The sequence below is a fragment of the Notolepis coatsorum genome (assembly GCF_963971535.1).
Source record: "Notolepis coatsorum genome assembly, chromosome: 17".
Taxonomy (NCBI): Eukaryota; Metazoa; Chordata; class Actinopteri; order Aulopiformes; family Paralepididae; genus Notolepis; species Notolepis coatsorum.
The window spans coordinates 106,982,806-107,007,627 of NC_140181.1; the positions used below are offsets into that span (position 1 = coordinate 106,982,806).

Genomic DNA, 24,822 nt, shown 5'->3' on the forward strand with positions numbered 1-24,822 from the left:
GAACCCTCTTGTGTTTGGTTCAGACCAGGCAGTGCTGTGTGTCTTAAACCCTCTTGTGTTTGGTTCAGACCAGGCAGCGCTGTGTGTCTGAACCCTCTTGTGTTTGGTTCAGACCAGGCAGCGCTGTGTGTCTAAACCCTCTTGTGTTTGGTTCAGACCAGGCAGCGCTGTGTGTCTAAACCCTCTTGTGTTTGGTTCAGACCAGGCAGCGCTGTGTGTCTAAACCCTCGGGACGAGAATTTAAATGTCAAACGTCTGTGGATGTGAGATTTTGGCCGCGACGCCTCATCCGTGACGTTCGCGAGAGTTACCGCTCAATTTGCCGTCCACTGAACCGTCAAAACAGGTGTTTATTTCATTTCAAACCTTTATTTAAAGGAACACGCCAATCTTTTGGGAAATTAGCTTATTTGCCATCTACCCTGGAGTTAGACGAGCAGATACACACCCTGTTCTTCTCTGTGCATGCATTAGCCTTAGGGAACAGCCGCACAGTTAGCCTAGCTTAGCGTCATTCACTGGAAGTAGGTGTGCCAGTGTAGCCTAGTTCCCAACAGTCACGAAATACACTTAAATAGAATACAGTAGGTAGGGGGGGGGGGGGGGGGGGGGGGGGGGGTAACTTCAGCCCAAAACAAGTATTACGTTACTTCATCGGTGATGAAATGGTTGCCATATGTCAGTTGACTGTCCATGCTGATATTTTCCTACAGTCTGATAAAGGAAGTGGCTTGTGTACTGTGTGTGTGTGTACTGTGTATGGGTGCGTGTATGTGTGTGTGTACTGTGTATGCGTGTGTGTGTACTGTGTGTATGGGTGTGTACTGTGTATGGGTGCGTGTATGTGTGCGCGTACTGTGTATGGGTGTGTGTGTGTGTACTGTGTATGGGTGTGTGTGTGTGTACTGTGTGTATGGGTGTGTACTGTGTATGGGTGCGTGTATGTGTGCGCGTACTGTGTATGGGTGTGTGTGTGTGTACTGTGTATGGGTGTGTGTGTGTGTACTGTGTGTATGGGTGTGTGTGTGTGTACTGTGTGTATGGGTGTGTCAAAACGTGAATGTTCAAACACATTAGCCTGCTTTGTGAAGAGTGAAGAAAGACATTACCGCGGGAAAGGAGAAGTGTCTGTTACTGAGAAACAGAGACGCCCTGCTCCTGTCCACACCGCGCTGTTCGGGGCCGTTCTGAGTGGACCGTTAATGTTATTATATTTACTCTGTCATCGTGCACTCAGCTGGACTTTGTAACATCTCATTGGCCCGGGGTGGCAGTGAGGCCTCTATTTATTGGCTAAACAGGATGTACGTCACTGTCATCAGACTCTGATTGGCCGTCAGAGTGGCGTTGGTGTCCCGGAGACTCCGGTGTACTCTGGACCCTACCGGACAGGGAAGATGGTGGACAAGATATGGAGGAAGAGTTGGCTTTTTGTAGAAAACCGGAGATCTTTGCGTGTTAAGCAACCGCGTGCTACTAGTGCTACAGAATGTAAGAGTGAGTGAGTAGCCTTTCACATTTTTCTATTTCTTGTTGGTGTATTTATGGGAAGGAGTGTTCTGATAATTATCTCCTACTGCTGCTGTGGGGTAAATCCCAGCCTAACTCTATTAGATGGCTGTTGGAAGTTTCCACCAGACTCTCTGATGTGTTTGTGTTGTTGTTGTTTTTCCTGAATGTACAGTAAAAGAGTGAAACATACACAGTAGTACAGCATACTTCTACACCCACATATGTTAACAGGAATCCTCCCAGACCCGCTCACGAGTGTTTTAATCGGCGTGCAGTGCAGCTGGTAATGCAGGTCACATATCTACTAGGAGTCGTGGCATCAGCACTTCTCAGAACTGGCCGGCGTTTATTTACCCAACATGTTCTCTTTCTTTCATCACCGCCTCAGTTTACCTCCACGGGGCCGCGCTCATTCACATGGTCATTAACCCTTTCACTACCACACTACAGAAGGTTAACCTTTCACTACAAGGTTAACCGTCTGTAATGTGGTAGTGAAAGGGTTGTAACCTTCTGTAGTGTGGTTGTGAAAGGGTTAACCTTCTGTAGTGTGGTTGTGAAAGGGTTAACCCTTTGCCGTGTGGCAGTGAAAGGGTCTCCGGTATATTGTCTTTCTTTATAAACATCTCTTTGCTATAGATTTGCATAGAACTCCCTGTGTTTTACTCGTGTGGTACCCGATCGATAGTATTACACAATATCCACCGATGTGATTTGACGTGAGTTCTAATCTAAAAGGGTGGTTTTTGACTCTTGCCTCAATGAGCGGAGCTCTGACTGCATTGCACACTGGGGAGAAAAACATGATTGAATCACTTTCTCACTCTGCTGGAGAATCCTAATTACGTCTGTGTCCTGGCTAAATGGGAGACGCAAGCTCTTAGTAAATAAATGGTAAATGGTGCATTTATATATCTCCTTTATTTATCCAAAGCGCTTTACAATTTGCTCCTCACATTTGACACATTGACACACCGACGGCAGAGGTGCAAGGTGCCAACCTGCTCATGGAGCACTTAGGGGTTAAGTGTCTTGCTCAAGGACACTTAACGACAAACTGCCCGGGAAAAGCGGGAATCAAACCAGGAACCTCCAGATTACCAGACGACTGCTCTACCCACCAGACTACTGTCGCCCTCCTTAGTAATTAGGTTTCTATTAAAAGCCCCACATCCATCTAACCCCCGCCTCTCCTCCTGTGTCCCTGCAGCGTGGAGGGGGATGGACGGCCTAGTGAGACGGGCCCTTCCCTGGACGGAGGAGCCAGCAGCTACGGCCGGGGGCCAGTGACCCACGGCTCGGCCGTCAGCCCCGACCGCTTCGACAGCGGGCCGCTCTACGGTCACGGGGTCCAGCCCGGGCCCCAGAGACCCGCCGGGCCAAGCTCCAGCACTCGCAGTCCATCCTGCGCAAGCAGGCCGAGGAGGAGGCCATCAAGAGGTCCCGCTCCCTGTCCGAGAGCTACGAGCTCTCCGCTGACCTCCAGGACAAACAGGTGAGAGGGAGGGAGGGAGGGAGGGAGGGAGGGAGGGGGAGAGAGAGAGAGGGAGGGGGGGGGGAGGGAGGGAGGGAGGGGGGGGGAGGAGGAGGAGGAGGAGGAAGAGGAGGAGGAGGAGGGAGAGAGAGAGAGAGAGAGAGATACGAGCTCTTAGTTCATATTAGCCTTTTCACTACCACACTACAGACGGTTAAGCTTCTGTAGTGTGGTAGTGAAAGGGTTAACCTTCTGTAGTGTGGTAGTGAAAGGGTTAACCTTCTGTAGTGTGGTAGTGAAAGGTTAACCGTCTGTAGTGTGGTAGTGAAAGGGTTAACCGTCTGTAGTGTGGTAGTGAAAGGTTAACCTTCTGTAGTGTGGTAGTGAAAGGGTTAACCTTCTGTAGTGTGGTAGTGAAAGGTTAACTGTCTGTAGTGTGGTAGTGAAAGGGTTAACCGTCTGTAGTGTGGTAGTGAAAGGTTAACCTTCTGTAGTGTGGTAGTGAAAGGTTAACCGTCTGTAGTGTGGTAGTGAAAGGGTTAACCGTCTGTAGTGTGGTAGTGAAAGGTTAACCTTCTGTAGTGTGGTAGTGAAAGGGTTAACCTTCTGTAGTATGGTAGTGAAAGGGTTAACCTTCTGTAGTGTGGTAGTGAAAGGGTTAACCTTCTGTAGTGTGGTAGTGAAAGGGGTAACCGTCTGTAGTGTGGTAGTGAAAGGGTTAACCTGCTGTAGTGTGGTAGTGAAAGGTTAACCTTCTGTAGTGTGGTAGTGAAAGGGTTAACCTTCTGTAGTGTGGTAGTGAAAGGGTTAACCTTCTGAAGTGTAGTAGTGAAAGGGTTAACCTTCTGTAGTGTGGTAGTGAAAGGGTTAACCTTCTGTAGTGTGGTAGTGAACGGGTTAACCTTCTGTAGTGTGGTAGTGAAAGGGTTAACCTTCTGAAGTGTAGTAGTGAAAGGGTTAGACATTATAAGGACATTCACACACCTACCTCCAGAATTTCCCCAAGGGGATCAATAAAGGAATGTCTTGTCTTATCTTATCTTATCTACCTTGTTTAGTGCGTTTGAATCTAACCTCTCAGCGTTTACCCCCTTAGCTCAGTTGGAAGTGGTTGAATTGTGTTTGTTCCTTAGGATTACATAATATGTCCAATACATGGCTGACCTGCATGATCACATGACCTTGTTTTGTGTAGTTAGTTTGTTTGTCAGTAAGCAATGGGAATCAAAAATCAAACCGCAACCAAAAGTCACAAATTTCTGTTGTTTTGTCAAAACGGTGCGACAGAGCGTCATGTCTTCCATCTTCCCGCAGGTGGAGATGCTGGAGCGTAAATACGGCGGACGGTTCATCACGCGGCATGCGGCGCGCACCATCCAGACGGCCTTCCGCCAGTACCAGATGAACAAGAACTTTGAGCGTCTCAGGAGCTCCATGTCCGAGAACCGCATGTCCAGACGCATCGTCCTGTCCAACATGCGGATGCAGCTGTCCTTCGAGGGCCCGGAGAAGGTCCACAGCTCCTACTTCGAGGGCAGGCAGGTGTCCGTGACGGAGGACGGCTCCCCCCTGGTGCCGTCCGACCGCGGCGACCCGGAGGCCGCTCACCCGGCCTCCCAGAGCGACCTGACGGACGCCATCACGAGCTGGAGGACGCCTTCTCCAGACAGGTCAAGTCTCTGGCCGAGTCCATAGACGACGCCCTGAACTGCCGCAGCCTCCAGGGCGACGAGGGCGACCCCGAGGCCGGCGGGTGCCCGGAGGTGGGGGGGGGGAGGGAGGTCACCTTCCAGGTGAAACCCACCGGGGGGCCGTCGGACGCATGCACGACGACATGATGGCGTCCTACAGCGACGTGACTCTGTTCATCGACGAGGAGGACATGTCGCCCTCCATGGCGGCTCTGTCCCGGTCCGGCGACCGCACCTCCAGCACGGAGTCGGACGTGCGGCTGCGCTCGGGCGACTCCTCCCAGGAGTACTGGCCCGCGGATGCCAAGGACGAGGAGGAGGAGGGGCGCGACACGGACACCAGCTGCCGCAGCACGCCCTCCCTGGAGTGCCAGGAGCAGCGTCGCCCGCGCATGGACCGCCTCCCGCTGCTGACCATCGAGCCGCCCAGCGACAGCTCCGCGGAGCTCAGCGACCGCTCCGACCGCGGCTCCGTCAAGCGGCCGCCGGTCTACGGCGAGCCGGCGCACGCCGGCCACATCGTGACGTCCTCCCAGGCCAGCCCCAAGCACATCTCCCACGGGCCTCCGCCGCCGCGAGCCCCCCACCCCCACCCCCCTCCTCCTCCTCCCGCGGCGGCGACGAGGAGGCGGCGGCCCCCGTGCGACACCGGCACCGGCAGCTGGCGGAGAGCCACCTGGCCATCAACGGCTCGGCCAACCGGCAGAGCAAGTCGGAGTCGGACTTCTCGGACGGCGACAACGACAGCGTCAACAGCACGTCCAACTCCAACGACACCATCAACTGCAGCTCGGAGTCGTCCTCGCGGGACAGCCTGCGCGAGCAGACGCTCAGCAAGCAGACGTACCACAAGGAGACGCGCAACAGCTGGGACTCGCCCGTCTTCAGCAACGACGTGATCCGCAAGAGGCACTACCGCATTGGCCTGAACCTCTTCAACAAGTAGGTGCCGCCGGGCTCAGGGTGACTGTCGGTGTTGGGCAGTAGCTAGCTACAAGTAGCGACGCTACATAGCTTAACTACAATTCTCAGTAGCGTGATTGGTAGCGTCGCTACTTTTGAACCAAGTAGCGCTCTATGTAGTGTAGCTATTTTTAGACCCAAGTAGTGATGTAGCGTGAGGAAACGCTACACACGCTACTGTCCGGAGAACTGGACTGCTGAATAAAGATTTGTGGGGAAAAAAACTCCCTGGAGAAAACCCGCTATGATTGGTTGGTTGGGTTAGATATGAGTATGACGACTCACGATTGGGTAAGGTTACCAAAACATTACGGGGTAGGCCATCAGAGGCAGGATAGGGCGGGGCATGCCACTCCAAGGCTCCGCAAAGCAGGAAGTGAAATCAAAACACAGACCACATGAACCAGTCCGCGCGAAATAGCAGAGGCAGAGGGATTCGATGTTTCCAGGGCTGATGGCATTGATGAAGATGTCAATAACAACAAAAAGCCAGACAGAGGCTTGTTTCAGTTTTATAATAAACAATCAACTGCCTGCCTATTTGTTTGGTGGAAACTTGATCATGAAGTAAAAAAAATTATAAAATTGTGCCGATGTAGCTAGCTATTTTGCCATGTTCTTGTAGTGTAGCTTGCTACATTTATCTGGGGATAGCTTCCATTGTAGTTGAGCTATATTTAATCGAGAGTAACTAGTAGTGTAGCTTACTACATTTCCAAGTAGCTTGCCCATCACTGGTCATTGTGCCCCACGTGATTAGGGCACGTCGAGTGAGCGATGTGGCGGAGGACCGTGTTGGAGAAACAACGGTGACCTTACGGTAATCACGTTTGCTGAGGGGAGTGCTGCACGATAAACCACAATCGAATTCAATTCACATCAGGAGGATAATTTAGTTTGGTTGGAGAATTGGATTTGCAGTATGTTTACAATTATGTTAGGGGATTATTGCACCCACCTCACTGGTCATGTTAGGCCGTCGACACACTAAAACTAAGTATCTGTTTCAGGATATTTCCCCGGTGCTAAAATTGGACATCAAGAGGCCTTTGTAAACATGTCGGACATCAAAGCAGAATGACTTGATTTTCTGCATATTTGGTTCACAGAAGGCAGTTGGATCTCTCTGAGAAAGAATTGATTACATCAATTGTCCAATGAGAGAGAGAGTTTAATTGTCCATTAAAGTAATGGAACAGATTCCATGTTGGATTTAAGAGTTTCTATTAGTGGCGTTGTGACTGTGATGCTCTATTGTTTTTTCTATTGTTTATTTGGATCCCCATTAGCTGTCGCCTACAGTAGGCAACAGCTATTCTTCCTGGGGTCCACATAGAACAAAACAAAAACGTACATACAGACATAAATTCCTATATTTCCAAAGATTTAACAAAAGAAGAGAGAGAAACAAAGTAACAAACACTTTAAAAATCCAAAATGAAAAGAGTCAAGAAAGAGAATAACAGACACTTTCAAATAAAAAGTGAAGTTAAAAGAACACGCCAACATTTTGGGAAATTTGCTTACCGTTTTCTCCAGAGAGAGACAAGAAGATAGATACCAGTTTCCTCTCTGTACGTTCAGTAGAAAGCTACAGTATCTGGCTGCATGTTAGCCTAGCTTAGCACAATGAATGGAAGCGGACATGACCGGTTAGCCTAGGCATTGTCCCACTAACACCTCTCCCGAAGGCCTAACCGTCATGTCCGCCTCCATTCATTGTGCTAAGCTAGGCTAACATGCAGCCAGATATCTTTCTACTGAACGCACAGAGAGGAAGCTGGCATCTATCTTCTTGTCTCTCTCTGGAGAAGACGGTAAGCTCTCATTTCCCCAAATGTTGGCGTGTTCTTTTAAGAAATACACACAAGCGCGCACACACACACGTACACACAAATCTTGACACATTGTAATAAGAATAATAAAAAAAGAATGTCAAGAATAAAACAATAGAAAAGGAAAAAGATAATAACAAACAACGTAAAATCGAAACTCAATTAAATAATGGACACTATAATACAAACAAGAGACAGGCTATTCCTTAACTATCCATCCCTTTAGTTGTCTTTTTAAAGCACCTTTTGTTATAATAGATAGTAATAAAGAAGTCCTAAATCTACCAACTTGTCTCAAACCTGGAGACGCCACTCTGTCCGCCTGTTGAAGACCAACCATCTGCTTCCTGTTGAGCAGAGCGACAGCTGGCGGAGGAGAGTCTGTGGTCAGAGCTGCACACTTGAGTCATCGACATGTGCTGCATGCAAAGATTCTCCTCTCTCTCCCCCCGGTTGTGGAGCAAATCTGTAACGAGAGAATTAAATATGTAACCCTTTCACTACCACACTGCAGAAGGTTAACCCTTTCACTATCACACTACCGACGGTTGTGAAAGGGTTGACCCTTTGTCGTGTGGCAGTGAAAGGGTTATCATTCTGTAGTGTGGTAGTAACCCTTCATCGTGTGGCAGTGAAATGGTTATCCTTCGGTAGTGTGGTAGTGAAAGGGTTAACCCTGCATCGTGTGGCAGTGAAAGGGTTGACCTTCTGTATTGTGGCAGTGAAAGGGTTACCTTCTGTATTGTGGCAGTGAAAGGGTTAACCTTCCATAGTGTGGTAGTGAACGGGTTAACCATTTGCCGTGTGGCAGTGAAAGGGTTAACCTGTAGTGTGGCAGTGAAAGGGTTAACCATTTGGTAGTGTGGTAGTGAATTATTTTTTTTTTAATCCTGATTGTTCTGTTCTTATGCCCTGTAAGGTGACCTTGGGTGTTTTGAAAGGCGCCTCCAAATAAAACTGTATTATTTTTATTATTATTATTATTATTATTATTATTATTATTATTATTTATTATTATTATTATTATTATTATTATTCTGTAGTGTCACAGTGAAAGGGTTAACCGTGTGGCAGTGAAAGGGTTAACCTCCTCTGCTTCTCTCTCAGGAAGCCGGAGAAAGGCGTGGTGTATCTGACGGACAGGGCTTCGTTCCAGACACCCCAGTGGCGTGGCCCACTTCCTGCTGCAGAGGAAGGGCCTGAGCAGACAGATGATCGGAGAGTTCTGGGGAACAGACAGAAACAGTTCAACAGAGATGTACTGGAGTAAGTATCGTCCTTGTTTGTTCTATTGTCACGGATCAACTGTGGAACTTCTCAAGTCTGTGGAAGGTTTCTTTTTTTTGTGATCACATTTAACCTCTTACCTTGCAAGGGACATTCAGAAAGTTCAGAATGTCATCTTTCAAAAGAGACCAGGTTCATGCATGTGGTATAAGTATAAAGTATAGTATTTTTTGTTTTGTTTTAAGTATGCAGTCCTCAAGAACTAAAACTAAATGGCCAATTTTGCGGGCGCTTAATTAAATCATATACACAACAGGTAACAACTAGGCTATCAATCGATTAAACTTCACAGCCCTAGGAATCAACACATAACAACACACAGGACATATCCACCAACAGACAAGACCCCTCTCCTCCCCTCCCACAGGACTTCCCTGGAAAAGGCACCCCGGGCTTGGCCCCGCATTGCGGGCATGCCCACCACAAGCGGCCGCGAGCGGAAGTCACGGCTCTCCCAAAAGAACCGCATCGTCAACCCTGCCAAACTCATGTCCCCTTGCCAATCATGGACATAGCTCCACTAAAAGCATTTATTTGGGCCAAAAATAACTGAAGAACATGATGATGGCTGCAAGTCTGTGGAAGGTTTCATACTGAACCAGAATAAATGGTTCTTCTGAAGCTGGGAAAACAGACTGGTAACTGTAACGGGTGGTCGGTCTGTCCAACACCCGTTCTGCTCTGCGTTGTGTTCTGAGGCCCGGAGGAGACCGGACTGGGTTCAGCATTAATGGCCATTTATTGTAGGTTCTGTACACAGTGGTTGGGAAACCAACAAATGGAAACAACATAAACTTTCTTACTTAGCAGCAGGGGCGGGGCTAGGGGGTGGCTACTTGGGCTCAAGCCCCGAATGTTTTCTGAAAAGCCCAGAATCTATTTAAATCTATCCTTGAGAGCTCACTGAGTTTAAAGTGTGCTATATAAATGAAATCTATTATTATTATTATTTTATTATTATTATTATTATTATTATTATTATTATTATTATTATTATTATTATTATTATTATTATTATTATTATTATTATTATTATTATTATTATTGAGAATTTGGTAGAAAGAAACATAAACGCATCAATAATCACATAAAACGGTATTCATAAACACCAGGATTTGGTGACATTTCAAATACACATAAATAAAATACAAGGTTCATTTAACACTTGTTACACCACCATGCTGACTGCTTGCACGTGTCTGTGAAGGAGAGGGGGTGACACACACAGACCACCCTCACAGACTTTAATGAACGCCGGTAATTGTCCCTTTTTACGTTTTAATTCCAAAAACGAATCAAGTGCAAATGCAACAACATCTAATTTCCTCACAAAGCGCACACCTCCCAAAGGCGACTCCTCTTCCAAGACACTGTGAAGTCAATTAGAAGAGAGGGGGGTTGTTTTGCACGGAGAGCCGGCGTATGTTGCAGAGAGGCCTTGGGGCCGATATTCTAGTGGATTTAATAAGGGAAGGGAGGCAGTGGGTGGGTGGGGGGAGAACTCCACTCATTAAGATGCCGCAGGCGATAAGGATGACTGGTTGTGTCAATATAACTAGAGATCCCTCCCCAGTTACCACGATCAAAAACACACGGAACTCATCTGAGATAATAATCTGGGACAACCGGGATCCACCCTCTGAAACAGCTGTGGTGTTTCTTTCTGTCGGTGATCAAGAAACCTTTGAGATTGGAAAGCTGCTCATTTACTTATTTACTTATTTTATGTGTTTGATTGTTTTTCGGTCATGTGGTAAACCTCTCTAATCTCTCTCCTCTCGCTCTCGCTCTCGCTCCTCTCTCTCCTCTCTCTCTCTCTCTATCTCTCTCTTCTCTCTCTCTCTCTCTCTCTCTCTCTCTCTCTCTCTCTCTCTCTCTCTCTCTCTCTCTCTCTCTCTCTCCTCTCTCTCTCTCTCTCTCTCTCTCTCTCTCTCTCTCTCTCTCTCTCTCTCTCTCACACAGCTGTGTGGTGGACGAGATGGACTTCCAGGGGATGGAGTTGGACGAGGCCCTCAGGAAGTTCCAGAACCACATCCGTGTCCAGGGAGAGGCCCAGAAGGTGGAGCGTCTCATCGAGGCCTACAGGTTAGAGGATCCACACACACACACACACACACACACACGCCAATTTTTTGGGAAATTTGCTTATTTGCCATCTACCCTGGAGTTAGACAAGCAGATACACACCCTGTTGTGACGAAATACACTCCAAATACAACTCCAAAACGTTCCTGTAAACATGTTGTGACCACGTGGAGAAATGTTTGTTTTCTAAGCAGATATATACTCTGAAATTTGTTTTGGCAGCAGTGATTTGACGCATAACCTAAAAAGCCCTGTTGTAACTATAGAAACTGTGGCTAAACAATGAAGAAACTTTTATGCTTTTTTTCTTTGGTCATAGACCTGTTCATATAACCTGAACTCCTGACTAAACAAAATAGGTTACCCAATTTACAAGTAGCCTAATGTTAGTCTAGTTTTTGGTGTTACATTATGTAACGCCAGTGTGAACGTAGCAATCAAATGGGATGCAGGGACCGCTGAGGATTATACTAGGATAGTCCAGCAAAGTTACGTCCTATTCATCAATCTCACAATATTCGCTAACGTTAGACAGATGGAATACAGCCTTCCATCTAAAAACATAACTGAAAACTAGTGCTGTCAGGCGATAACATTTTTGTATCTAATTAATTGCAGGATTTGTAATTAACACATTGACTGCCAGCCATTGTACCCATCAATATAGCCAGTCTGCCACCGTTGAAAGCCTATGGAGATGTTTACCTTCTTTGCAGGGCTATAACTTTTTAAATTTTATTGCTATATTGACATTACTATGGCCCATTCAACATCGATTATCTATCGTTCCGGATGTGGGAACGTTATATTTTTTCATTCATACATTGTTGTGTTAATACCGTCTTGAATATAAATATGTTTATAAGCTTTTCTGCTGTAATTCCAAAAACGCTAGTTATAGGCCCAAACGCATATTATCGATTGCCGTTTCTTACCTATACACGCTATATAAAAAAATTCAAATGTATATGATCGGTATACATTATGCTTCATCATGCGTGGAGGAAAGGGGGGGCGGGGTCGTCTATAATTCCTTTATCGTCAGTAGCGGCTTTATGTAGTATGGTTGATATATTGATCAGACTGTTTGCAAACAAAGAAACGCACAATCGGGCTGAAAATAACGTTACTGTCCTCTTACCGTTCGCAGATGAGACTGGAAGAAAAAGATCCCAATTATTTGACGCCGATTGCCTAGATCCATTTCCGGTTTGTATGGCGCAATAAACGCCAAAATCATAACGCATATTATTGCGTTATGGAAGCGATCCAAATGCATGCCAGTGTTTGTCTGTAGTCCCGTAGCAAGATATTACTGCCGGAGGGATTTCCTCGACGCACCGATCACAACTTCCGGTTTTGAGAGTGTAACTCGCCCGACCATCCACCAGGCGGCGGTATTGAGGCGTTGCAATCTCATTCAGGGTCCCGCTGCAGCTCCGGAGGTTGGCTGGATGAATTATGAATGCCATGGCGAAAAAATTAAATATTGATTTAAAAAACGGCGTACGACGTTGTTGGCGTTCAACGCATGGCGGGCAATAACGACTTTCGCCGTTCTTGGCGCTGGATGTGTTAATTAATCTAATTAATCGCAATTTAATCGCATAACCATTTTATGCCTGATATTCTATATTCTATAATCATATTTCAAATTGCATGTGTCCGGATGGCAGAATTCAGTACTGTATCTACAAAACCTTCTGTTTAATCATCTTCCATCTATTAATTTGCTTAGATTTTTCAGGTCTGGTCAATTTGAGCATGGTGTTATTCACAGTCAAAGATAAAAAAATATTTATTGATATTCTCATTCGGTTCATTACAATTTACTATTTCTGACACTGGGAATACATTCCCTGAGATCCATAGATGTCCCTAGAATCAGATACCAAGAACATGCAAATGGACCATATTAAAAAAAAGTCTGTAAATGTGTATTCTACGTTCTTATGGAATGAATGAGATAAAAAAAAATATTATCAAAGAAATAAAATATATATATAATTTTTTTTGTAATAAATGTTGAGTTAATTTTCATAACGCGATAATTTGCTGTGTAATTAATTAATCTAATTAACGCGATAAACTGACTACTGAAAACTTATCACAGTCATGGTTGCCAGTGTTTCACTTTCTCCTCTCTGTGCGATGCCGATGGATGGGATGGCCGTATCCTTCAGAAAACATCTCAGTTACTAAGGCCCAGTCCACACGATCACGGGTATTAACACTGGCAGTGAAGTGACCACTTCCGTGCCGCCCATTAACCCCATGTAAACGTAGTTGTAGTTTGTAGAACTAAACCTATATTTTATAGTATCGCTATGGGTCTAATAACGCCCTTGAGTCTCATTGAGCTACTTCTGGTCAACGTGCAAAAAACTGATTCTTTTTTCATCCGTACATTGCCGTTTGATACTGTTTTGAATATGAACATAGTCCGGCCGCTTCTGAGCAATTCCAGGGAAAAGACACGAAAACAGCGTTTTTGTGTAATTCAATAAACACGTTGTCATTTTTCCCCTGATTATCGGATCTTCCTGAAATCAACGCTAGATCATCACTATTATCTTTTGTGGTGCAGTCATGCAATGTGGTTTAGACCGGCGCAAACATGATGGTTCTTTATTATTTCTATTGGTGTGTTGGAATCTATGTTCAGAGCAAGTAGCCATAGCTTCAACCGGTCCGGATCTTTAGTCGCTTGCTACTAACTTAGTCACATTAGTTTTATTGACGGAAGTTACCACGGGGCTTTTGAGGTGAAGAAATCACTGCGCCCAGGCAGCAGTGGTTCGGCAAAACATAGTTCAGAGTATATATCTGCTTAGAAAACGAAAATATTAAATTAAATTTTTTTCTCCATGTGGTAAATACACAGGTCACAACATGTTTACAGGAAAGTTTTGGAGTTCTATTTGCAGTGTATTTCGTGACTGTTGGGAACTAGGCTACACTGTCGCACCTACTTCCAGTGAATGACGCTAAGCTAGGCTAACGGTGCGGCTGTTCCCTAAGCCTAATGCATGCACAGAGAAGAAAATGGTATGTATCTGCTCGTCTAACTCCAGGGTAGATGGCAAATAAGCAAATTTCCAAAAAGTTGGCGTGTTCCTTTAAAATAGGCATCTGGATTGGCCGATATATGTAAAGGACGGGTTTTAACCCAGGCTCTATTTAAAGGGGACATGCATTATAAATGGCTTTTTTCAGTGTTTAGCATTGTTTTATAGTAATAGGGGTTAGTATCAATGGGTCTGTCTCTAATTACCATATTGGCGGATTCCTCTAATTCAGTTGAGACCATTTCCTCCTCCATTGAATTAGGTCATTCTGATTTGACTCGCAAGGTGACGTAACAAGGAGCTGGTGGAGCTGATTGTGATCTGATTGGCTCTGTGGTTGGAGGTTGACAGCGACAGCAGAGCGAGTGGAAATATCTTCACTCCCTCAAACAGAGCGAGGCAGACAACAAGCAGCGAGAGAGAGGGAGAGAGAGAGATAGAGAGATAGAGAGGGAGAGAGAGACAGGAGCTTCTGTCGGGAAAACAAACCGCACGCGGGAAAGCAGTGGCACACACGCATTTACACACACAACCTGGACCGCGCGGGGAAGCAGTGGAGAGATAACTTTATGCTCTGTGTCCCTCCCTCTCTCTCTCTCTCTCTCTCTCTCTCTCTCTCTCTCTCTCTCTCTCTCTCTTTCTCTCTCTCTCTCTCTCTCTCTCTCTCTCTCTCTCTCTCTCTCTCTCTGTCTGCCAGTCTCAGGGTGACTCTCACTCAAAGCGCTTATGGGCGGAGCCCATCCAAAAATAGCCTGAAATCCTGAGGCTGAAAAATTATGCTTTTGAGTACTTGATCAAAAATATAAAACAATGAATTTTTTTGAAAAAAACCTTTCTGATGTGTTCCATAGACTCTCAGGAATTGTGTAAAGTTGCCCAAATAGTGCAAGGAATAGCAATGCATGTCCCCTTTAAACATTGTCTGGTGTGGGCTTAGTACAGGCCATCATTTCACTGATCGAATTTAGTATTGAGAAACGTATGTTGCATCCTCTCACCATGGCTCGAGTACAATTCAACAGGGAAAGTGTTTTAGCTTTCAAAACCGTGATGCGTGTCCTTTTTCCAAAAACGGGAAGCTCACGGTATAATCAGATGTGTCTTCACATGTTCTATTCGAGGAAACGGTTGCAAACCATGGTAATGTAGTTACACGCTTAACTGGCCTCTGAAACTCATAATGTAATGATGTTTGATACGACGGTTTTACAACCACTTCCTCAGCAGAGCAGATGAAGACACGTCTGATTTATACTGTGAGCTTCCTATTTTGGAAAATGAATGCTGGCTAAAACACTGGCCCTGTTGGAATGTATTGGAGCCTGGTGAGAGGATGATGCAGCACAGTGCTAACTTTCTCAATACTAAATTTAACTCATTCAGCGCCAGCAATTATCCCCATCCCAGTGTAGTCAATGGGCCACGCTTTAGAAGATAGGCATTTTCCCTGTGCGTCACGATGTTTGCAGAGCTATATCTATATTCTATATTATAGCTATGGAGACGATACAATGGCTCATTTGACAGATATTGTATAGTTTCAGAGTGATCCGGGCTAATTCCTGGAAGCTGAGTTATGGAGCGCTATGTGCATTTTGCGAAAGGCGTTCGCGTTGCTCGCCTGGACACGATATTATTTCCAAATCAAAGGTATATAATAGGTATTATGTTTCATCATGAAGGCATCAAGGGGGGGGGGGGGGGGGGTCGTTTTGTGATGCTCTGATCGTCGGCAACGGCATACGTTTTGAATACTACATACGTTGATCGTTGCGATCGATGTGAAATCATTGTAGGATCAAAGTAGGATTGATGTCATAATAGTCCTTACCTTTGCTAGGAGTTATTCCAAAATGAATATTCCAATTGTCTGATTGTGATTTCCAGTATTGATGTCCATCGGGTCCCTGACATGAAATGGCACAAAATATGCATCAAGTGTGCTGGACGCGTTCCAAGTTGCTCGAATGAAGCGTTTCACTTGCCCGGGTCCAAATTCTCCGCCCGGACCATATAAAATGTAACACACAGTGTGAAATAAGGTATCAAAGGGTAGGCGATACTGCCACCTAGCAGGATTCGGCCGGCATTGCACACTCGAGGTCTCAGAATGAGTTCCAATGATAACACAGAGGTCCGTGAGAGTGTATAGAATATTAAAATCGGAAAAAAAGAAAAAACTATGAAAACCCGAGTATACTCGGGTTTTCGGGGGTCCTGGTGCTCAACGCATGGCGAGATAACCTGACTATAGTCGTGATTGGCGCTGAAAGTGTTAAGGGGAGGTGGTGTCAGAGAGAGTCTAGGGGCAGTGGCTGTGAAAGCACAGTAACCAGGCAGTAAGATCATGTAATAAAGCACAGTAACCAGGCAGTAAGATCAGGTGATAAAGCACAGTAACCAGGCAGTAAGATCAGGTAATAAAGCTCAGTAACCAGGCAGTAAGATCAGGTGATAAAGCACAGTAACCAGGCAGTAAGATCAGGTGATAAAGCACAGTAACCAGGCAGTAAGATCAGGTAATAAAGCTCAGTAACCAGGCAGTAAGATCATGTAATAAAGCACAGTAACCAGGCAGTAAGATCAGGTAATAAAGCACAGTAACCAGGCAGTAAGATCATGTAATAAAGCACAGTAACCAGGCAGTAAGATCATGTAATAAAGCACAGTAACCAGGCAGTAAGATCAGGTAATAAAGCACAGTAACCAGGCAGTAAGATCAGGTAATAAAGCACAGTAACCAGGTAGTAAGATCAGGTGATAAAGCTCAGTAACCAGGCAGTAAGATCAGGTGATAAAGCACAGTAACCAGGCAGTAAGATCATGTAATAAAGCACAGTAACCAGGCAGTAAGATCAGGTAATAAAGCACAGTAACCAGGCAGTAAGATCATGTAATAAAGCACAGTAACCAGGCAGTAAGATCATGTAATAAAGCACAGTAACCACCAGGCAGTAAGATCAGGTAATAAAGCTCAGTAACCAGGCAGTAAGATCAGGTAATAAAGCACAGTAACCAGGTAGTAAGATCAGGTAATAAAGCACAGTAACCACCAGGCAGTAAGATCATGTAATAAAGCTCAGTAACCAGGCAGTAAGATCAGGTAATAAAGCACAGTAACCAGGCAGTAAGATCAGGTGATAAAGCACAGTAACCAGGCAGTAAGATCATGTAATAAAGCTCAGTAACCAGGCAGTAAGATCAGGTAATAAAGCACAGTAACCAGGCAGTAAGATCAGGTGATAAAGCACAGTAACCAGGCAGTAAGATCAGGTGATAAAGCACAGTAACCAGGCAGTAAGATCAGGTAATAAAGCACAGTAACCAGGCAGTAAGATCAGGTAATAAAGCACAGTAACCAGGCAGTAAGATCAGGTAATAAAGCACAGTAACCAGGCAGTAAGATCATGTAATAAAGCACAGTAACCAGGCAGTAAGATCATGTAATAAAGCACAGTAACCAGGCAGTAAGATCAGGTGATAAAGCACAGTAACCAGGCAGTAAGATCAGGTGATAAAGCACAGTAACCAGGCAGTAAGATCAGGTGATAAAGCTCAGTAACCAGGCAGTAAGATCAGGTAATAAAGCACAGTAACCAGGCAGTAAGATCAGGTGATAAAGCACAGTAACCAGGCAGTAAGATCAGGTAATAAAGCACAGTAACCAGGCAGTAAGATCATGTAATAAAGCACAGTAACCAGGCAGTAAGATCAGGTGATAAAGCTCAGTAACCAGGCAGTAAGATCATGTAATAAAGCACAGTAACCAGGCAGTAAGATCAGGTAATAAAGCACAGTAACCAGGCAGTAAGATCAGGTGATAAAGCACAGTAACCAGGCAGTAAGATCAGGTGATAAAGCTCAGTAACCAGGCAGTAAGATCATGTAATAAAGCTCAGTAACCAGGCAGTAAGATCATGTAATAAAGCTCAGTAACCAGGCAGTAAGATCAGGTGATAAAGCTCAGTAACCAGGCAGTAAGATCATGTAATAAAGCTCAGTAACCAGGCAGTAAGATCAGGTAATAAAGCACAGTAACCAGGCAGTAAGATCAGGTAATAAAGCACAGTAACCAGGCAGTAAGATCAGGTAATAAAGCTCAGTAACCAGGCAGTAAGATCAGGTGATAAAGCTCAGTAACCAGGCAGTAAGATCAGGTAATAAAGCTCAGTAACCAGGCAGTAAGATCATGTAATAAAGCACAGTAACCAGGCAGTAAGATCAGGTAATAAAGCACAGTAACCAGGCAGTAAGATCATGTAATAAAGCACAGTAACCAGGCAGTAAGATCATGTAATAAAGCACAGTAACCAGGCAGTAAGATCAGGTGATAAAGCTCAGTAACCAGGCAGTAAGATCATGTAATAAAGCACAGTAACCAGGCAGTAAGATCAGGTAATAAAGCACAGTAACCAGGCAGTAAGATCAGGTGATAAAGCACAGTAACCAGGCAGTAAGATCATGTAATAAAGCACAGTAACCAGGCAGTAAGATCATGTAATAAAGCTCAGTAACCAGGCAGTAAGATCAGGTGATAAAGCACAGTAACCAGGCAGTAAGATCAGGTAATAAAGCACAGTAACCACCAGGCAGTAAGATCATGTAATAAAGCACAGTAACCAGGCAGTAAGATCAGGTGATAAAGCACAGTAACCAGGCAGTAAGATCAGGTGATAAAGCACAGTAACCAGGCAGTAAGATCATGTAATAAAGCACAGTAACCAGGCAGTAAGATCAGGTAATAAAGCTCAGTAACCAGGCAGTAAGATCATGTAATAAAGCACAGTAACCAGGCAGTAAGATCAGGTAATAAAGCACAGTAACCAGGCAGTAAGATCATGTAATAAAGCTCAGTAACCAGGCAGTAAGATCATGTAATAAAGCTCAGTAACCAGGCAGTAAGATCAGGTGATAAAGCACAGTAACCAGGCAGTAAGATCATGTAATAAAGCTCAGTAACCAGGCAGTAAGATCAGGTAATAAAGCACAGTAACCAGGCAGTAAGATCAGGTAATAAAGCTCAGTAACCAGGCAGTAAGATCAGGTAATAAAGCTCAGTAACCAGGCAGTAAGATCAGGTAATAAATCACAGTAACCAGGCAGTAAGATCAGGTGATAAATCACTCCAGGCAGTAAGATCAGGTGATAAATCACTCCAGGCAGTAAGATCAGGTGATAAATCACTCCAGGCAGTAAGATCAGGTGATAAATCACTCCAGGCAGTAAGATCAGGTGATAAATCACTCCAGGCAGTAAGATCAGGGCAGCGGTGGCCTAAAGGTTAGAGATGCAGGTTTGTGACCAGAAGTTCCGAACCCCCAACCGCTCTCCCCTCCCTCAACACCCACCCGCCGACGTGCCCTTGAGCAAGGGGCTGCTCAGACTGAAGTGGTAGCACTGGGAGCGGCTCCCTGGTGAGAATGTGTGTAACTATGTGAAGTAGGGCATTGCTTAAAAATAGCGTGTGTGCTCAGAGTCTCTCCCCCCCCCCCCCCCAGGTGAATGAAGAGAGAGAAAAGGCCAGACATGTGACACAGTTACTCAGTGGTGGAAGAAGTAATGATAATGATAATAATAAACTTTATTTGTATAGCACCTTTCATACAGAGACTGCAGCTCAAAGTGCTTCACAACAGAAACAAGACGGGCATAAAATGAGCACATAAAGTGCAGACATATAAAATCACAGTTTTTCACATTAGGATCTAACATCCCAACGGGCCACCTTGTTTATGGTTTGATTCAGTTTTAAATAGACAATAATAAAAAAGAGTAAGATGGTACACAGTTACTCGGTGGTGGAAGAAGTACACAGTTCCTTTGCTCAAGTAAAAGTAGAAATACCCAGGTAAATGAGTACTCTGGTAAAAGGGAAAGTCCTCCTTAAGTAAAAGTAGAGAAGTATTTTGCTATTGGATGTACTCAAGTATCTAAAGTAAAAATACACATTCTACACAACGTTTGTGTACTCCAGTGCTTGGGAGTGTCCAAGCCTCGACCCATTGACCTCTAAAGGTCATGTTAAAGTGGTGTGTGGTCCAGTCATGCTGCTCCGATTACGTCCTCTTGAAGTCGACGGGCTTCAAATATGAATAATATATACAGTATAATCTTCCATGCCATGTTTTCTATGCTAAATGATGGGTACAGATAAATGTAGTGTAAAGGAGTAAAAGTATAGTTCCCTTAAAATGAAAACACTCAGTGAAATTGCACTTACAGTAAGTACAGTGCTTGAGTAAAAATACTTAGTTACTTTCCAGCACTGCCTATACTAAATGCATGATACACGTGCTGCGTTAGTGGAAATAAGCTGGTGACTCAGGTTTCTGTAACCATACTGTGTGCAAACAAAGCCTTAAAACTATAGACTAGAGATGCCGAATGTCGTCCTTTGTGTATTTATGTGCCAATTTCACTGCGGCTGGCGCGCTTGTTAGTGGAGAGCTATCGTAGGATCTTGTGTATTCGATTTTCAAATGTTGTTTTCTCTCCGTTAGCCAGTGTTTTGGAATACGGCGTCTCTCTCCGGTGTGGGTGGTTCTCACATGCATACCACATCGGCTGGATGATTTATTGATGCATAGAGAGGAGCACAGTGCGAGCGTTCTTGAGTAAACGTAGAAGCTGCTCTCGCCATGTTCGGAAAGGAACGACACTGCAGTTAATGCCCGTGCCACTGACTTCAGCTGTTGTCAGTTATCTACTCTGTCTGAATTACTATATCTATTATTATCTTTTCCTGCCTGTACCCCTCCCCCGTTCCCCATGCTGCTATGCCGCTGTCCCTGAGGGGATTGATAAAGATACACTTGACTTGAATTTCAGCCAAATGTTATCACTACAACACAAGTCGCATAGGATGAGTCCAACGTGATTGAAATGAAGCACGTGCTGGCAACTTGACGTGTGGATTGATTTCACTAGATGCTGCCGTCGCTCTCTCAAGCCACGCCTCTCTCAAAGCCACGCCTCCCTCGTAGTTGGTGTCTTAATGTGTCGATTGACGGGACGACAACACATAACCACATTCTTTATTACTGAATCACAGGAATGCAGTGTGTTACTACGGGTTGGACCGTGTTTACCATCATCACTATCATCATCATCACCATCATCACTATCACTACTGTCTGGCTGAATCCTGCCACTCGCTACTGTTCACTACTACTACTGTCATCACTAGTATCATTATTACTTTGCACTTTGTCCTATGCTCTATTATTATTATTAGTACTACTTATCCTACCTGCACCCCCCCCCCCCCCCCCCCCATGCTGCTATAACACTTCCCCCAAAGGGTTAATAAAGGAACACTTGACTTGACTACTTGACTCGCTTTGTTTACATTTTTCATTCCAGTGGGTATAGAGGGGAGGCGTTGTTATTGCTGGCCACGCCTCTGGCTCTGCCCGGAGAAACTCACAGTATAATTAAACATACTAAATTCCGACCCACACGTCAGGCAAACAGCCTAGAGGTCGCTGTTTGGCAGCATTACTGATTCTACCTTTAACATTGATTGATTGATTTTTTTTTTTTTAATCTTTTCCCCCCTCCATTTTCCTCCGATTTTTCTCCCATCCCAATGTTAGTCGTATGCCAATTCCCAATCCCCTTCCTGGTCGCTGCGCACTTACCCCCCACAGTCAGATCATCTGGGAGAGTGGAGGCTACCACGTGCTTCCTCCGACACACGTCCAGCCAATCAACCGCTTCTTTTCACCTGGCAGCGCGGATCCTCCCTGAGAGGGCGTAGCGTGTGGAAGGATCACACTATCCCACTCAGGTCCTATCCGCGCTTAGCAGGCGCCCCGACCGAACTGTAGGAGTCGCTGTTTACAACGACCCGGACCCACCCCGCCAGCTTCTCCCACCCTCTAATACAGCCAATTGTATTAGTGTGAACGGCCAGCCAAGCTGGTGACAACCCCGGAGCTCCGGGGTTGGTGACGAACGCAATCTCCGCTACGCCACCTAGCCGCCCTTTGATTGATTGATTGAAAACTTTATTAACAGATTGCAGAATGGGTACAGTACAGTACAGCTCAATACATACAATTGTTAAGGGGATGCAGACCAGAGAAAGACTTTCGTCTTGTTTACATCAGGGTCCCCCATTTTCAATTCATCATAACATATATGACATACAGATAGACAGTACTGCTACATCTATACATTTATGACATACCACCTTATACTGTATGTGACAAATAAAAACAAAACTTGTAATAAGATTTGCCGTCTTGGGGGGCGGCTACGTGGCGTAGTGGGCAAGGCGCTCGCCACGAATGCAGAGACGCTGGGCTCGCCTGTTCGAGCCCAGCGCTCCACATTGCTTTCAGTTTAGCTGGTCGTTCATACTAATACACATTGGCCGTATTAGGGGGTGGGAAACTGATGGGTGGGGATCGGGCGTTGTGGACAGCGACTCCTACAGGTCGGTTGGTGCGCCTGCGCAGTAGAATCAGGAAGTGTCGGGGGCAGCGTGAGCCTCCCACGCGTTACTCCTTGCCACTGAGAGATCGAGCTGCGCAGGTGAAAAGATGCGACTGCTGTTACCTCAAGTACCGGAGGGGACTTGTGCTATGTATGACTTAGTCCACATTGCAGCCGGCTTGTGGGAGGCAAGAAACAGCGTTCGTGACAGGGGAGGGTTGAATTGGATGATACGAAATTGGGATGGGAGAAAATATAGAAAATGGGAGAAAAAGTGAAAAAAAAAAAAAAAAAAAAAAGTGCCGTCTTGACGCTGCTGCTCTCCTCTCTCCCGTCTCTCCAGCCAGCGCTACTGCATCTGTAACCCAACGGTGGTGCGTCAGTTCAGGAACCCCGACACCATCTTCATCCTGGCCTTCGCCATCATCCTCCTCAACACCGACATGTACAGCCCCAACGTCAAGCCCGAGAGGAAGATGAAACTAGAGGATTTTGTGAAGAACCTGCGAGGTAAAAAACACTACACCATATTTTATCTATTTATTACAAAAAGATTTGCACTACATCCATACCTCATTTTAGCATTTAGCTTTTTTTTCTTTTTTTTTTAAGGTCCCCTGTCTTATAAATAGCCTTTTCCAGTGTTTAGCATTGTTTTCTAGCAATGGGGGTTAGTATCAATGGGGGTCTCTAATTCTCATTTTGGCGGATTGCTCCAATTCAGTTGAGACAAGATCCTCCCCCAGTGAACTAAGCCATTCTGATTTGACTCGCTATCCTACGTAGCAAGGAGCTGATCTGCATAACTAACTAACTAACTCTATGGTTGTAGCGCACACTCAACCATTCGCTCAACAACAGAGCGAGTGGAAATACTGACACTTCCTCAAACGGGTTGACGTGGCGCGGGTGCCGACAGAGAGAGTAGAGAACGAGTGAGCGAGAGAGAGAGAGAGAGGGAGAGAGAGATACGGAGCATTTTACACACACACTCCCGACCGCACTCTCGCTTTTCGCTCTCTCCCCGTCAGCACTCGCATCACATCAACCTGTTGCAAAATATCATAGCACACACGCACACTCCCACGCGTATTCCGAACCCGTGCAATAATACGCTGCAAAATTATTTAGTATCCCCCTCAATCTCTCTATGTCTCTCTCTCTCTGTCTGGGTGGGTGACTGTCACTCAAAGCGCTTTGCGAGTATGGGCGGAGCCAGGCCAAAACAGCTTGAAATCTTGAAGTGGAAAAATGCTGCTTTAGAGTACTTCATTAGAAATACAAAACAATGAATTTTTTGAAGAAAACCTTACAGATGTGTTCCATAGACTCACAGGAATTGTGTAAAATTGCCCAAATAGTGAAAGGAATAGCAAAACATGGGGCCTTTAAGTTAGCATTTTTGTACCTCATTGTCTGCGTTTTTACTTCATTGTACTGGCTGTACTTTAGTTGTATATTGTATATTTGTATAGTGTTTGGTCTTTATTCTTTTTACTCTTTTTTACTATATGAAGCACAATCTCAGGAGGCTCATACAGAACCAAGCATTTCACTGTAATGTCCATGTACCTTATATGTGGCAAATAAAACAAAACTTGAAACTTGAACTAAAGAGGAACCAATGTGACCGTTAACAATTTCCACAAAAGCATCATTGAGTCACTTCCTCGTCCCTTGTGTAAAGGCCCTCCCATAGTCGAGCAGACTGTACACAGAGCAACTCCGCGGAGGTCCGCGCGGACTCAAAGGGAGTCAAAACAGACCCACAGCAGAGTGCAAAGTGCGAAGCTCCTATTTTCTGACGTGCGGACGTCCGCTGAGATCAAAAGCTCAAAGAATCCGCGCGGACCTCCGCGGAGTCTGCTCTGTGTACAGTCTGCTCGACTATGGGAGGGCCTTAAGGTGGCAAACGTGACACACATACAAACTGGCCATCCAGATTAATAACCCTTTCACTGCCACACGACAAAGGGTTAACCCTTTCACAACCACACTACAGAAGGTTAACCTTTCACTACTACACTACAGAAGGTTAACCTTTCACTACCACACTACAGAAGGTTAACCTTTCACTACCACACTACAGAAGGTTAACCTTTCACTACTACACTACAGAAGGTTAACCTTTCACTACCACACTACAGGCGGTTAACCCTTTCACTTCCACACGACAAAGGGTTAACCCTTTCACTACCACACTACAGAAGGTTAACCCTTTCACTACCACACTACAGACGGTTAACTCTTTCACTACCACACTACAGACGGTTAACTCTTTCACTACCACACTACAGAAGGTTAACCCTTTCAATACTACATTACAGAAGGTTAACCTTTCAATACCACACTACAGAAGGTTAACCCTTTGACTACCACACCACAGACGGTTAACCGCACAGCGGCACAAGGCTAGGGTGTGACGTTTACCTCGACCACTGATCTGGCCAAAATGTATGAATCTGCAC

At 45.3% G+C, this 24,822-nt stretch overlaps 1 protein-coding gene across 1 annotated transcript in view; it reads left to right on the top strand.

Annotated features, from left to right (window-relative positions):
• Positions 1–24,822, top strand: part of LOC311244539 (IQ motif and SEC7 domain-containing protein 1-like) — a 58,236-nt gene that overhangs the window by 10,499 nt on the left and 22,915 nt on the right. Inside the window, 12 exon segments of the mRNA XM_084334104.1 lie at positions 2,723–2,883; positions 2,886–3,007; positions 4,301–4,625; positions 4,628–4,773; positions 4,776–5,318; positions 5,321–5,619; positions 8,583–8,614; positions 8,617–8,637; positions 8,640–8,699; positions 8,702–8,741; positions 10,725–10,847; positions 22,698–22,864. Coding sequence (XP_084190230.1) covers positions 2,723–2,883; positions 2,886–3,007; positions 4,301–4,625; positions 4,628–4,773; positions 4,776–5,318; positions 5,321–5,619; positions 8,583–8,614; positions 8,617–8,637; positions 8,640–8,699; positions 8,702–8,741; positions 10,725–10,847; positions 22,698–22,864 — 2,039 coding nt within the window.